The sequence below is a fragment of the Haliaeetus leucocephalus genome, unplaced genomic scaffold (genome assembly GCF_000737465.1).
Source record: "Haliaeetus leucocephalus isolate CR32 unplaced genomic scaffold, Haliaeetus_leucocephalus-4.0 Scaffold228, whole genome shotgun sequence".
Lineage (NCBI taxonomy): Eukaryota > Metazoa > Chordata > Aves > Accipitriformes > Accipitridae > Haliaeetus > Haliaeetus leucocephalus.
The window spans coordinates 11,323,165-11,338,742 of NW_010972664.1; the positions used below are offsets into that span (position 1 = coordinate 11,323,165).

Consider the following 15,578-nt stretch of genomic DNA (forward strand, 5'->3'; position numbering starts at 1 on the left):
ATCATTTGGATTGCAGGCTTGGATAGTTTACTAATGTTGCAAAGAAGCCTGTATTGGAAGTCTTCTAATCAGATCACTCTACTTCTCTATTTTACCCGTTGATTACTTCCAGAAGTATTTTGGTTTCTTTAAACTCTTGGTAGAAATGCTTTGCTTCTCTTTTTCACAAGAGCCAAGAACAATTTATTCTGTGCATTTGACATTTACAGAAAACTTCTACAGAATATTATACAATTGGAACCAAAGGGGATCATCGGAAATTTGGGAGAGTTTTCTAACAATAAGCTAAGGAATGTAAAAGGCAATGACCTCATTGCAGTGGAATTGTTTGAATCATCCTACAGAAAACCACCAGCATGATAAAATTCTCTAATATGTTCCTTCAGAGGTCCAAAATACCCTGCTATAAAGTTGTTGGCTTTTTTTTAAGTTCATTAGAACTTTTACTTGACCAGGGAGATTTTGAGATTTTCATTTTTATATCTTATTCAATGTCAACATCAAAAACTCGGAGCCACCTGGTTTCATTATGCTTCGCTTCCTTTCACAGCTTGATCCTTTATTTGAGAACGTAACTCAGATAACAATATACTCACATCCTGGTTGGACATCTCCCAGTATGGTCTCTCTCCATAAGACATCACCTCCCAGAGAACAATCCCATAGCTCCATGCGTCACTGGCTGATGTGAACTTCCGATACGCAATGGCTTCTGGTGATGTCCATCGGATAGGAATCTTGCCCCCCTAGGAGTGAAACAAAATAAACCAGTCCATTTGACTGTAATACAATGAATATCATTTTTCATGATTGATTATTTTATGTCTGAGATTCTCAATTATCATTCTATTGGTGTAAAACCCAGCATAAGCTGGAAAATGCTATTACCATTTGTCATGAAAGCATCTTGTACACTATAGAGAGTAAAACACATTATAATGCAAAATCTACTGTAAGCATGTACATATATATATACATATATGCACACATACATTTTTATGTGTACCATAATATGCACAGATAATAATAAATGGTAAGTTAAGTATGGTTGATTTTCAGTTATAAAATGTTTGGAAACTCATAGGACAGTCATACAGCATTAAGGATGAAAAAGGTAGTACGAGGTCCTTGTTTGTATCCTAGATCCCTTTGCACAGCACGGGAGGGCTGGATGTGGCTATTTGTCAGGCATTTCAAGTGAATTCCCTGTTTGTGTGGAACCTGCATGGTTTCACCATGTTTTCATCCCATGTTTTCCAGGACATTCAAGGAAAATGAGTGGCCATGATGTTGGTCTCTTTCGCTAATGCCAACCCTCCAATTCCACAGGGCAGTGAGTGGGACCATATGGACAAATTTCCCATCCCAAAGCGCTCAGAGACAGTCACAGAAAGACAGATTCAGATGGGGGCATCTGTGCAGAGGGGAGAGTGCAAAAATGTCATCTGGGGAAGTGGTCTTAAACATTTTTTACAGTCACAAGAGAAACAAGCCATCAATAAATGATGTAAACTTGAAAAGGATTAAAGCTACCATTACAATTAATATTGCAGTTAGGGGAACATCCCTCTCTGATTACGGCCACCACTTGGTGCCATAGGTCAAATGAGTAAAAGCCACACAAGCAGCCTCAGGCTGAGTTTCTGCGAGATGAGAATTAGAGGAAAGAGACAATTTCCAATGGTTCCAGCTTTGCACAGGTTTTTAAGACTGATTTGCGAGTCACACATGATAAAACAAAGTTCTAAAAGATAGCAGTGCAAAACTTGTTAGTTAAGGTAATTTGGGAGTGAATATATTTGAATACAGAAAACTGTGAGAGTTTGAAGTTGTTTCCAGTTCCAGGGATGCACAACACGTACAGGGATATATTCTGAAGATTTCACACTAGACTAGCTATTTGAGGTACCTCTGCAACCCCCATTATACTACAGTCATACATCTATCCTCACAATAACCTGCATGGGAAGGGATTGGTCTTATTTCCACCGAATAACCAGCAAGAAATAAAATGTAAAGATATTAACGCTCTGCCTACACTTCCATAAAGTGTACCTGCACTGAGGGTAGCCATACGCTCACCAGCTTTAGATTAACTAACTTGGATAACAATAGAAATGTGGACATTAGTGTTAACTGGAAACCTAAATACAGCCTAAATACACTGGAGCCTAAGCATCTGCAGTTTCATGGCAAATACTGCGCAAATGAGATTAAATATAAGCAACAGAGGCAGGCCTGCCTGAGGCTACAATTTAGACCTCTAAAATGTCACTAGATTTGTCTTAGAGGCTTGGCAAAGGTCAGAGAGGGAATCTATCTTGGTATACAAATTTTACAGATCCCGTCCTATTTAGCAGACTCCCTACCTTAAGCAAAAGACAAACCTCCACTTCACACACTACCCTTAAAATTAGGTAAACACTGAATTTTGACAATACTTGTGGACCAACTAATAGAAATAAATAGCAGTATTTGAAACCACTGTTTCATCACAGAAGCCAGACCGGAGAGCCTGATATCTCTCTCTTCAAAATCTATAAGATGATGTTCTTTAGTCTCAAAAAGTACACTGTATTTTCTATTCATTAGAAGTTTATTCACAGTTCCCAGTGCTGCTCTGTAACAGTACTGAGAACACAAAAGTGATTTTTTTTTTTCCTCATACTCTATTGATAAGCAATATTATACCCCCTTTACAAATGTCTAGGGTCCCTCAGGGAGTCCAAGACACAGCCAAGAAATGAGGAAAGCTCTCCTGTGTCCCAGTGTTTCCACAACAAATCCACTTACGCTTTTAGATGTGGGGATGATAAAGAAACCAATCCCGCCTTTCCAATGTTTTTTCTACGCATACTAGTAGAGTGAACTTTGATTTCCAATAAAGAACGTCAATGCTGGGGGAAAGCCATATCCTAAATTTACACAAACAAAACCCCACCACCGCGAAGAGAAAGAGCTTCCTACTCAAACGTCTCCCGCTCGTCCCACAGGCTCAGAAGTCGCCTGCAAAACCGCGCGGACTCGCAGCGCAGCGGCCAGGCCCGGCTGCCTGACTGCTGCCCGCCAGCACAGAGGAGCGGGCTGGGGGGGCCCGGGCTGAGGACGCCAGCCCTGCCAGCACAGACCTGCCGCCCACCTCAACCGCCAGGACGGAACCGCCTCCGCGCCACCCGAGACGTGAACCGCGGAGGACTTCTACAGATCAAACCCAACCCTGTGGCCCGCGCCTGGAAATGAACGTGCAGCTTGCGGGGCGGCTGCAGCCCAGGCCTGAGGGGCCACCAGCCCGCCCCACGGCGGGTGGGGGCTTCCGAGCTCCATCCCCCTGCCAGCGCTCCCACAGGTCAGCGTGTCCAGCAGGGACCAAGCCAGACCAACGCTGGTGTTCCGTTCGAGACGAAACGTTTCAAATTCCTGGCCAGGAGGAGATGTAAAAGAGGGAACTGTCGAGCCTTGCGGCGCCTGATAGCTTCTTGTAGATCCTGGTTGCTTCCTGGGTAGCACTGCCAGCCCAGGCAAGGCCCAAGCCTCCCCTCACCCCTGCTGAGCCCTCCCCTTGTGCCCGGAGGCCTCGGCGCTGCTGGGAAAGAGACCTCCTGTGCCATCCGATCCGAAAGAGATCTCTGAGGCGTTGTCAGTGGCCTCGTGGAAACCTAGCCAGGCCCGGCCTCATTCTCCAGCAATTGCTACGGCTACTTTTTCAATAGAGGGAGGGCAGAACGTACACCTGCGACGTGCCACATAGGAAAGCCCTCAAGGCAGGGAGTAGTTATGTTGTTCTTCTCGCATCAGCGTAGTGGCTGGTTCTGTGAAACACAGAAGTATCATTTTGGCGTTTTCAGAATATGACTCTAAAAAAATCGGAATTTCCACAGGTGGCGTCAGGCGCACTTTCTAAATTTCATGTTAAGATACGAAAATGGAGCTCTTCTTGCAGAACCCTAGAGAAATAATTGCCAGATGTCACATGGAGAAATGTGCTCGTGGCTAGAACTTGAGCACTTTAGGCAAGGGCAGGAAATATCGTATTTGATAGAAGGTCTTTACCTTTATAATCTTATGGAAAAAGTCAGTTATACAATTGGAGAAACACATTTACACAAAATGACATTAATTAGTCTCTTAACATTTGGGAACTGCTTTATCGCAGGGTAAGGAAGATTATAAACTCAATAAAACAAAGTTCTTCTGGCTTTGTTTTAGTGAAAAATGAAGGCACATCAACCTAGATTCTATTACAAGGAAACAAATTTCTTTGCTAAGTCTCAGCTGTAACTCTATACAAGCCTACAGATACATGTAGCATTACCATAAATGAGTGTAAAATAAGGAGAGCATTAAAATGTAGCTAAAAAAGAAATCAACTGCCACTGAATAGAGTGTAAAACTACAATTTTGTTATTCTGCTCCCTAATTTGTCATAAAAATGTCAATCTTTTCTTTGTATTTAAAAGGGGACTTTGTTGACTTGTTTTTTGAATAATTTAAGAGCAAGAACAGCAAAAAAACAAAGTTCTGGTAAATATTTTTTAGACAAATAAGCATTTTAGCACAAAAACAATTTCCCCCAAAGGATTATGCAACATTCACATTTTAGCAGATGTCCAAATATCAATATATACAGAAAATCTGAGAAGTCATTTCAAACTAAATGCATGGTTTTCTATTGCTATTAGCTTTGAAAATTATAAGGCTTGCTGTAATTCAAAAAGTCTACTTTGAAATTCCATGATCATTCAGCATTAGAAAATCCCTTTTCACTTCTCTCCACCATTTTTGAGAAATACAGACCTCATCGGAACACATATCACATATCTGCTTTGCCAGAAATCAGGATATTCTTTGCAATATCTTTTGCCAGGAACAAAAGATATCTTACATAATTTACTTTTGCATAAATTAAAACAAACACTTGCTCCTAGACCACAGAGCTGGAGCTGGGAAAACTAAGCTCCCATGCTTGTTTCTTAACTCTTCTCTTGGTTTTTTACCCCCTTTCCCCAGTCTCCTGATATTTAAAAAGTGTATCATGATACCTGCTCTGTAAACTGCTGTGATGAAAGTGCTAAGAAATCCTACCTGTTGTTTTTTTTTAAATTATGTACTGTATGTCCATTAGGCTTTCATGCAATTTAATCTTCTTTATCTGCTATCTCTGTTGCTTACCTTCCACTCGAAAATCTGAAATTCTAGTATTATTGGCTGGTATTACTGGGCTCCTACCCTTCAAAATTAGTACTACTGGGACTGGACATGTTAGACAAACTTGGTAAAATGAAAAATCATTATAGATATGCCTAGGAAAAAGGTTTGCCCAGATTTATTTGACACAGGCTTATAAAGAGAAATCTACGTGTGCATGCATCAATAGCCACTAGTAATATATTTACTGATTATTTTCTGAAGATAAATACAAGTTTTATACATTTTTGTCATGGTCTCCCTTTAAGGGCATGCTCGTCATGAAGCCAAATAAGCTGCCTGGATTTGAGTAGAAAGAAAGCATTAGTATTAGAAATTGTAGGAGTTTGTTATTGCAGCTCAAAATCCCAGGCAGTCTACATCAGAGAACCACTCTCGGGGTTTGAAATTAGTGAGCCAGCAGTAACCGAAAGTTTTATCTGCTCTAGATGGAGCTGTGATTCCTACAGTATCTGGCCATTCAGCATAATTCATCTAAAGTCAATGAAGTCCTCAATTTATTTCTAGCACGTCTGGCACTCCAGCACAAGGCAGCTGTTTCCAGGCCTTCATAACCCATTCCAATATTCTGATTTATAATCTGTTACAGGGTGACTGCCACAGGCACCTAAGCCACAGGCCTGGGGAGAGGAGAATCAAGAAAAATGGATTCTAACAGAATTATTAGAAGAACTTCACAGGAAAACCTGAAGGTAAAAGCCTGACATTAATTCATTACATGATGACTTAGGCTAGTTCAGGAGATATCTTACTGGTACAGAACAAGATAGTTTCATGTGAATGAGATGAGCCTGACTTACCCTCTTAAGCACCTGAAAATTACCCGATGCTACTTGTTCATCCATTACTAATTAATATTTTTATCTTTACATTATCTCCTTCTTGAGTGGTAAATTATAACAGAACACTGTTTCTGTCCCTTGCAGTTATCAGGCAAGAGAATTTGTGGGGTTTTGTTTCCTTTTTTAGCACTCCCTTCAATACACTCAAACTGTATTACCATGTTTTTGCATATATCGGAAACAAACGAACCACGACAAATTTCTGTCAAGCACCAGCTGCAATAACGTGTGCAGGAGGACCTCTGCGCCCTTCCCTGTGGCACACAATGGAGCAGTGCCTTGCCATGCACTCCCTGCTCCAGCACTGTTACGTGGGGGCACAGGCTACCAGAATACTTGCTATCAAAGCACAGTATTTTTTGAAGTGATGTAGTTTTAATGAGAAGTTATCCATGCAAATATAATAACTGGACAGTGTTTTACATTGAAATGCCACGAACATCAGTGGTGTATCCAGCTATGCGCTTAAACAGTCAAAGTTTATCTACTGATTACCCAAATATTATGCTTTTGAGAGATGTAATTACAGTCCCTCTACACGTGTGATGGCTTAAATTTACTTCCAGTTCATACTGTATCATTAGTCCACCCACTTGTCATACAGACATCTAAAAATAATAAGAATAATAAAGATCAATTTGACAATGATAATTTTAATACAGTCTTGGCCTTTCAATTAAAAGTGAATAGGTACGGAGAATGTAGATAATTACAGTACATCCCCTCTGGCACAAAGACTCTGTAAAAAAAAAAACCAGTCAGCCTGATTCACATGCTGGCTTCTGCTTCTGTAAGCAGGCAGACCACAGGTTGCCAAAGGCTTTTGTGGTATCGAGTCAGTGACAATAATTCAGGAGGTAAAAAATGACCCTGTCAGGTAGCAAAGTTTTCTTACAACTCCTGATTCCCTGTATTTCACATATGCATCTGTGATCTTCACATTATCTTTCTGAGCTCTTGTACAATAGCATGAATATCACAGATTATGTATTAATATATAAAGGGATACATACATAATTGATATATAAAAGGATACACATTCATATTCTTTATGCAAAGCTTCAGACACAGCTGCTGAGAACAGAACAACATAAAATTTCACCTAGTCAGTGGTGTGCATTGAAAGCCTGAAGGGCTGACTGGGCTTCTTGGGGGCAGACCAATCCTGAATTGCAATGATGAATTAAAGCAATGGAATCGTTCTCAGGCTTTGACATTTACAGGCAGAAAATAGAGGTAAAAGAGGAGACTAAATAGATAAAACATCTATCTTTGCAGCTAACTCTATAAATTTCCCTAGTACCACTGATACTAAATAGAGAACTGGGAGTGGGAAGCAGTGGAAGGGAGGCAAAACTCTCTACCCATTAATATAATATGCACTCTTTACTGTTTGAATGTTTGGAATTGCGGTTATAATTTGGATTTAATAACATAATATAATTTGGATGCCTCTTTTGAAAGATCTTACTGAGTAGTTTTCATCCTTTAGTTGTAAGGGCATGAAATTGTTTGGGATGATGCCATTATTTTAAAAAGTGGCACTATTTTTGTCTTGGTTTTGTCATATGGGGGGTACTGGTGGATGAAAAGCTGGAAATGAGCTGCCAATGTACTTTCACAGCCCAGAAAGCCAGCTGTATCCTGGGCTGCATCAAGAGAAGCTTGGCCAGCAGGTCGAGGGAGGTGATTCTGCCCCTTTGCTGTGCTCTGGTGAGACCCCACCTGCAGTACTGTGTCCAGTTCTGGGGTCCTCAGCGCATGAAAGACATGGACCTGCTGGAGCAGGTCCAGAGGAGGGCCACAAAAACTATTAGAGGGGTAGAACACCTCTCCTATGAGGAAAGGCTGAGAGAGTTGGGGTTGTTCAGCCTGGAGAAGAGAAGGCTCCACAGAGACCTTATTGCAGCCTTTCAGTACTTAAAGGGGGCTTATAAGAAAGACAGAGAGAGACTTTTTGGTAGGGCCAGTACCAATAGGACAAGGGGTAATGGTTTTAAACTAACAGAGGGTAGATTCAGACTAGATATAAGGAAGAAATGTTTTACAATGAGGGTGGTGAAACACTGGAACAGGTTGCCCAGAGAGGTGGTGGTGGATGCCCCATCTCTGGAAACATTCAAGGCCAGGTTGTGTGGGGCTCTGAGCAACGTGATCTAGTGGAAGATGTCCCTGCTCATTGCAGGGGGGTTGGACTAGATGACCTTTAAAGTTCCCTTCCAACCCAAACTATTCTACAATTCCATAACTCTAGAATTAGTGCTTGCAAAACGCACTAGGAGTAGCCTACGAAATGGTCCCGTGTTTTGAGATATGACTAAGCAGCAGGAACATGAACTGACCAGCTTTCCACCAGTGGACTGCAGATCTGATTCACACTTGTGCTCCCCAGTTTTTTAAGCTGAGGATCAAATACACTCCAGGGACACACTACCTGGACATGTATACAAGATTCACTTCAAAGGAAACTTGAGCAAAAAGATGAAGAGCAGATAGCCTTGTCTTTCTCTCAGAGTCAAGATGGGGCAGAGGTATATTCAACAACTACTTTTGAAGGAAATCAGATTTGTCCTAGGTTGTATTTGAAGGTTTTAATTATCTGAGCATCTTCCTGCAGCAGTTTGCATATACACCATAAAGGCCAGATGGAGTTTACTGAACACAGATGATTACACTTCACAAAATAGTTTCTTTCCATCTGATTTCACTACCTAAATGTAAATAGGCAGGTAGGCTTAGAAAATAGGTGGCAGAAGGAGAGGAAGAAAAAAAAAATCAACACTGCAGTTGGCCATAGGAAATTCACATGTAACACTGGCCAGAAACACCGACGCCTTGGTTTGTCCTAGACACCCGCAGATATAAGTCACTGATGTACTCTCCATTTTCAGGGAAGTGTGCTTCCCTTATAAAGCTGTGTGCTATGCAGTTTGATGGGGAGCTAATTTTTCCTCCCTATACAACCTTTTCATCTAAGTTAACTAGGACTTAAAGGTATCTTCTGCTCTTAATGCGAGTACACAAAATGCCATTACTAAATTATAGATTAGTTTGCATGCCCAGATGATTTTTGGAATAAGACAATTGAACTTCAAAACCTGGCAGAGGTATGTGTCTAAGCAGAAGAGCACGAGCCAACCATGCTGGGGGTGGGAAGAGGAATAGAGACTTCTCATCCGTGGAGATATTAACAGAAAGGGCATGTGTAAGAATAATGAGACAAATATGCTATGCTTGGTGCTGGGGATTAGTATCTCGTTTTGGGCTTCACGTTTAAGGAAAATGTAGTTAAGTTGAAAAGAATCTGAAGGAGACTAGCGATAACAGTAAGTTTGGAAAAATTGCTTAAAAAATAAAAGAATGGAGGGATGCGCGTGAAGATGACAGCAATCTCCATGCATGTAAGCAGCTGCTTTAAAGGGGAGATAGATCACCTGCCTATGGGAAGTGGTGTTGGGACACAGAGTAATTGCCTTAGCTTGCAAAAGTACATCCTGGGGGAGGCAGGTTAAATATGAGACTAGATAAATACTATACCTAAAACTGTTTACCTCAGGGACAGTAACACCCATTACTTTCACAGGAGTTTTTAAGAAGAGGGCAGACAAGCATATCTGACATGGCAATACACCTCTGGCTGAACTACAGACAATTTGCTCTCGAGGAACTCTTGCATTATATTAATATTTACTTATGAATGCTGAACCTATACTGAGCATGAAAACTGCTTTCTCCTACTAATGTCTCTTTACATTAACTATGAGAGATCTCTGCAGACAGTTTTCTGAAGTGGTATATACTGCATATTTCTAACAACATGCCAAAGCTTATCAGAGGTCAAAGAAAGCACTGAAAGGTCAAGTGAAAAATAGAGTCTTTATGCCTGGTAAGTTATGAAGGTACGATTGATAAATACATATCTATTAATGTATGTGTATATAATGTATATATAATGTTTAAGAAAACAGCTAGGTTTTCTTTACTCATTTGTCACATGTTATTTTATTTCAATCAAGAAGAAGATAGCATGCACAACTACCACAATAATTAATTGCTCCTGTCAGTGATCAGGAATGAAGGAAGCCCTAGAAAACCCACATTAAGATTTTGCTGTTACATTCTACTCTAATCGGGTTTGTACAGTGAAGTGGCGACGATTACTAGGCATCACTGCAAATTTCACCTAAGATACGGGATATGAATGCCATTTTTTCTGAAGTTAATAAAATCCACTTGCAATAGGATCAAAGTCAACAACCAGACATCCCAGTGTAATAACTACATACACAAAGCTAAATATATGCCTTCAAGGTTTCCACAATAAAACAGAAGTCTTATTCAACTGAGAACAAGATGTGCAGCAAAGCTGTATTTAGAAGACACTGTGGCTTTGCTAAGGCTCTAAGTCAACAGTGTAGCTTCCAGGTACACTTTTCAAGCAGGATGAAATCCAGAAAAGAAACAAGCAGCAGCTGACACTATGGGCAGTCCCCAATCTGCTAAAAGCTTCTCTATCTCAGGACAAAACAGTCAGAAGTAAGTCTCCTCCTTGATATCATTACATCTCCAAAAGACAGGTACCACTTTGTATATATGATGTAAGAAGGAGAAAGTACAGGAGGCTTATTACATTATTAAGCAAGATATCTTTTTTTGTTGTTTTACTCAAGTTTTTACTCAGTTAAGGGTACAACAGCAGGTATAACTGATACACCCTTGCAGAACAGTGATATTGGTATGCTCCACTCAGACAAATTATTGCTGGGTAGGATTTTTTTTAGCGGGTGGGAGCTAAATCAGCAGTGTAACAAAACCTGCTCAAGGCACACATGAAGTCTTACGTTATTGTGTGCCAAATCAACTGAGGCCTTAATTGTGGTATTCACTCCTTTACACACCCAGCAGAAAGAAACTGAACCATGAATTTTGCATACTTTAAGAAAAATAATCTACCAACAGAAACCATATTTTTTTGCCTTTTATCTTCTCTGAGACATGGATTAAAAAATAGCTGTGATAAGCATATGGTTTATTGAACATGTCTGGGCATGCAAGACTGGATGGTCTCTGCAATACAGAGTATAAGCCTTAGGGACTCCCTCAGATTTCAGTTTAACTTTGCCACAACCAACAAGAATTTTAAAAGGATAAACAAACACAGAAACTCACCCTTGTGGTGTAAGCAGCTTCTGGGTCATCTTCCAGTACACGAGAGAGACCAAAATCTGAGACTTTGCATACCAAGTTACTATTGATGAGGATATTACGAGCAGCTAGATCTCGATGGACGTAACCCATATCTGACAAATATTTCATGCCAGATGCGATCCCTCGAAGCATGCCTACTAGCTGGATGACTGTGAACTGGGCATCATGTTTCTGGAAAACATTTGAAATGAACAATCTCTGAAATGACATGTTCCTCCTTGCACAGAATTTTTGATAAAGACCCTGGAAGCTCCTCAGCTGAACAGCTCGTGAGTCAGGGGTCACGATTTAAATGCCACACATGGAACTACTTTGATCTGCGGAGGATAATCTCCCAATCAGCCAAGGGAAGGCGACAGATTTTCAATTCAGATAAAAATGCATTTTCCCCATCCTTGCTGTCATCAGAATTTTAATTTCCTAGATGGGACCTGTGTGAAAGCAGTACGTAAATCTAAGTTGTGTGTATTCATGAGACTGGAGTGTCAGGACATTAGGGAAAGAGCTGCTCAACTTCCCTGAAAGGCCATAGGAATTGTTAATGAAAATCCCAGCCTGACCCAATGGACTAATGAAAGCTTTCTATTACACAAGCATTTTTTTAACAAAAGCAAATGCTGATCTGATTCAGTGGCTTTCAAATTCCATTAAATTTAAACTCATTCCTCAAAATTTTCAACTTCAGGAACACAAAAATCACCTAAACACATTGTGACTTAGCTTAGAAACGAATAGTTGCATATATTTCTAATTGTCTACTTCTAGACACATGTTTCAAATCTCCCAGCTCTTACTAGTGCTGTTTGTTAACATCTAGCTTTGATATTGATAAACGGATACATAGAGGACAGGACAACAGGACGTCCTAGTGCTGCTCTCAAATGGATCCCCCAGTGCTGTAAATGTATCATCATGGGCAGCTCTCCAGCTCTTCCTGCTGCTTCTTCCAGAATTTTATTAAATACATGGGAGCTGGCTCTGCCATGTGGGGTGAGCTCACATGAATCAGTCTGCAAGACTGATTGCATTCATTTCATTTTTGATTAATATACTTAGGGGCAATATTAGCACTGTAAACATGAGACAAATATATGTCACAGTGGATGCTTAAATAGCCTCTCAGTATTCCCCCTCACGAAGAAATTCATTATTACGGAAGACCCTCAACAGTTCCCTGTTATGAAACCTTCTTTAACTAGACCCAACACAAGAGGATCTATATAGACCCTGCAAAAGATTTAGCTAGAAATCAGAAGGTTTCTAACCATGAAAGGAATGAGACATTCAGAGCCTTTCAATGGCAATGGGGAAAGGAAACTAACTAGTTTTAAAAGACATTTATAAAAAGGGTTACATGGCCTGAGTTGCCTGTGATATTAATGAGTCACAAGGTTCTTATCTATGTTTCCACAAAACAGTAGTAACCCCCCCCCCCCAAACCCCACACTCAAATGAACGAACAAGCTGAACAACTGTTTTGTACAGTCAGAAATTATTCTCCTTTCCTCAGAGCTTTCTTCAAGGATTTTCAGCCTAAACAATATGTGTATAGTTCAGTACAGATATATTTCATTCAGAAATACTGACACATTATTTATACATACTTTACATGCTCCAGTGAACATCATAACATATATAGTACATACTGAAACCAAGGTTGACGATATATCCCTTTTCGGGGTTAAACATCTAGTTGAGTGTTATGAATTTGGGGGATAATGTCATTCAACTGTGGCAGAACCAAAGCAGTCTCCCATCCATGGCTGAGTTTGCCCTAACAAATTAAAATTAAACTAGTGTTTCCCCTCAGATGGGATTTCATTTCTGCTGTACTTCTTGTTTTGCCACAAGTAAATCTTGGTGACACAGGGAGCGTTCACATTTTTTTAGGCTCACTACCAACTTTGACAGAAAACAAAGATAAATCAACAACAGTATTAGTATGTCTAAGATTGGGGAAAGAAAATAGGCCAATAAAGTTTGCTAGCAAAACATTTCAAACACCCTCAGGCATGGGGTTATTCCCTAAACTTTTCATATTTAGGGAAACGGCTCTTGGCTCAATACTATTGGTTTACTGATAAAATTTCCACAAATCTGTTCACTTTTGCAATTGCTTGGTAAGACATACAGGCTGCCAACCAATAAGCACAACTGCGTTACGGTAATAATTCAGCCCTCAGAAAAACAATTTCCATTTTTGTGTGCCAGAATGCTGTTTTGTTTTAGTTTGTTTTTTTTTATTGATGTGACATACTAATAAAACAAAAGTGTTCTTCATTTTGGAATAATACTTGCTGCAAGCAGTCAAAATGGACTAGGAGACACCTACCTGGCTTTCTGAGCACATCACAATGCACACAAACCCGGATGGAAATAATGAAATATCAAGCAACAAGAGCTGATGATGGATTAGCGTACAGTGGCAGCAAATTCATGACAAATTCAGAACAAGAGCCAGTCTTGCACCACGTAGTTCTCTATTGCACTTACCCGTAGGAAGCTGTCCAAGGAACCATTTTCCATATATTCAGTAACAATCATAACTGGTTTACCTGCAAATATATTACAGGGGTCAGGCATTTAAAAGGAATACATAATGATCAGTAAAAACAGGCATTTCAGAAATGTGCCCAAATCTTCCAAATCCCAAGGATAATTTTACATTTAGAAAGAAAGCAAAAGATGCATGGGCAAAACCAGCTCTGTCCACAACATAATTGTGATTTCACTGACATCAACAGAAATAACAGTCATTTCAGCATATACTGATACGATTTTTAACAGCTCAAGTCCCAAGAAACAAAGTGAAGCATCCTGTGCATTCAGTATACGGTGTCTTATCCATCACTGCTGAATATGATCATTCACATAATCGCTGAATTTATGCAATGAAGTAGGTGTATTCTGGCATGTATTTGTCCCCAGGCCCCCTCTGGGAGGGAGCTGCAGTTTCTCTCCAGAGGTGCCCTGGTCTGCACAACGGAGGTGCAAGGACTGTGGAGCGGTGCTCTACCACGTAGGCACAGTCAGTATGTTCCTCAGATACTACGGTAAAGGAGAGATCAAATAGTTTACATGGAGGCAATAGCAAAATCCTCTCCCTCAGGAGGGCATTTACAATGCATTTAAATAGTAGAGCTTCAGTATTTTCCTAGTATAAGCTGAGGAAAACGTTGGGGTGGGGATAGAGATGGAAGGGAAAGTGCAGAATAAAAGTAATACAGGGCATTGGAAAGAGAAGCAGAGCTGTAACACAGCCACCTTCCACTGTTGGGGGTTAGCCCTCTTTCCAGGCAGTCCTGCCTCCCTCTGTGGCGGGATTGCCGATAACACGAACCTCCCCTCCTGCCAAGCACGCCTTAGCTGGGAGCCAAACACGCTGCATCCACGGGGCAGCAGCATGCTCTGAAAAAACAGCCCTGCATCCTTGAAAAGCCTCTAATATCTTTCAAAACTTGTATGTGCAGATTCAGATCAGTTTGTGAAACCATTCTTTCTACCCTAAGGTATTTTTGTAACATAACCAAGATTTCATATGCAACTCTGACATGTTGGAGAGAAATAAATGCAAAAATTAATGTGATGACGGTGAAGTTTCCAGACAAAGGTCATTGCCCTGCTAATATTTTACCATCATATGGATTTTATTATTTCATAATATTTTCTAAAGCTTTGTTTATTTTCTCTTTGTGGTAGAGTGAGAGGTGGGTAAGAGCATGAAGTTATTTAAAGAGATGAATTATTATTTCACATATAATACAGGAAGGCATCTGACCATAAAAGCATGACAAAGGCCTGCATATTGTATAGCAGGCACGGTGATATTTTAGCTTTTAAAATTAAACAGCATGAGGCTTGAAAGAGGTACCCAGTATAATTAAAAGCAAGAAAGCCATTAAAAAAGCAAAGTAAATGGTAACAACTTCTTTTTTTGTTTTTCAGAAAATACAACTTCTACCAAATAGAAATTCTTAGAAGAGAAATATTGATTACAAAGAATGAGTTTAATATAATAAAAAGAAAATCCTTTGTCCTCTTTGCATGGATTAATAGGTTAAAATATTTTCTTTCTGCTGTGCAAATGATGTGTTATACTGTGGGAATCACGCTAATGGGTAATCGACTCTGTCATCCATTAACTAGTAGGAACAAACTCTTTATCCAAAACATTAATCTTGAATTATATAGGATATAGTACAGATAAAAGACCTAATGATGTAAAACCTCAAAATGATTTCTGTTGCTTCCTTACTCTTGTTACCAAGAAATATGCAGTGCAAGGAAAAGTACCTAACTTACACCGTGTGTATAACATTAACC

The 15,578-nt window shown here is 40.0% G+C and overlaps 1 protein-coding gene across 1 annotated transcript in view; it reads right to left on the reverse strand.

Moving 5' to 3' along the window:
- The window catches only part of EPHA3 (EPH receptor A3), a 214,504-nt gene that overhangs the window by 18,197 nt on the left and 180,729 nt on the right, over positions 1-15,578 (reverse strand). The window contains exons 12-14 of the mRNA XM_010567654.1: positions 13,749-13,810; positions 11,217-11,426; positions 597-746 (exon numbers count right to left, since the gene is read on the reverse strand). Coding sequence (XP_010565956.1) covers positions 597-746; positions 11,217-11,426; positions 13,749-13,810 — 422 coding nt within the window. The remainder of the gene's footprint in view (positions 1-596; positions 747-11,216; positions 11,427-13,748; positions 13,811-15,578) is intronic.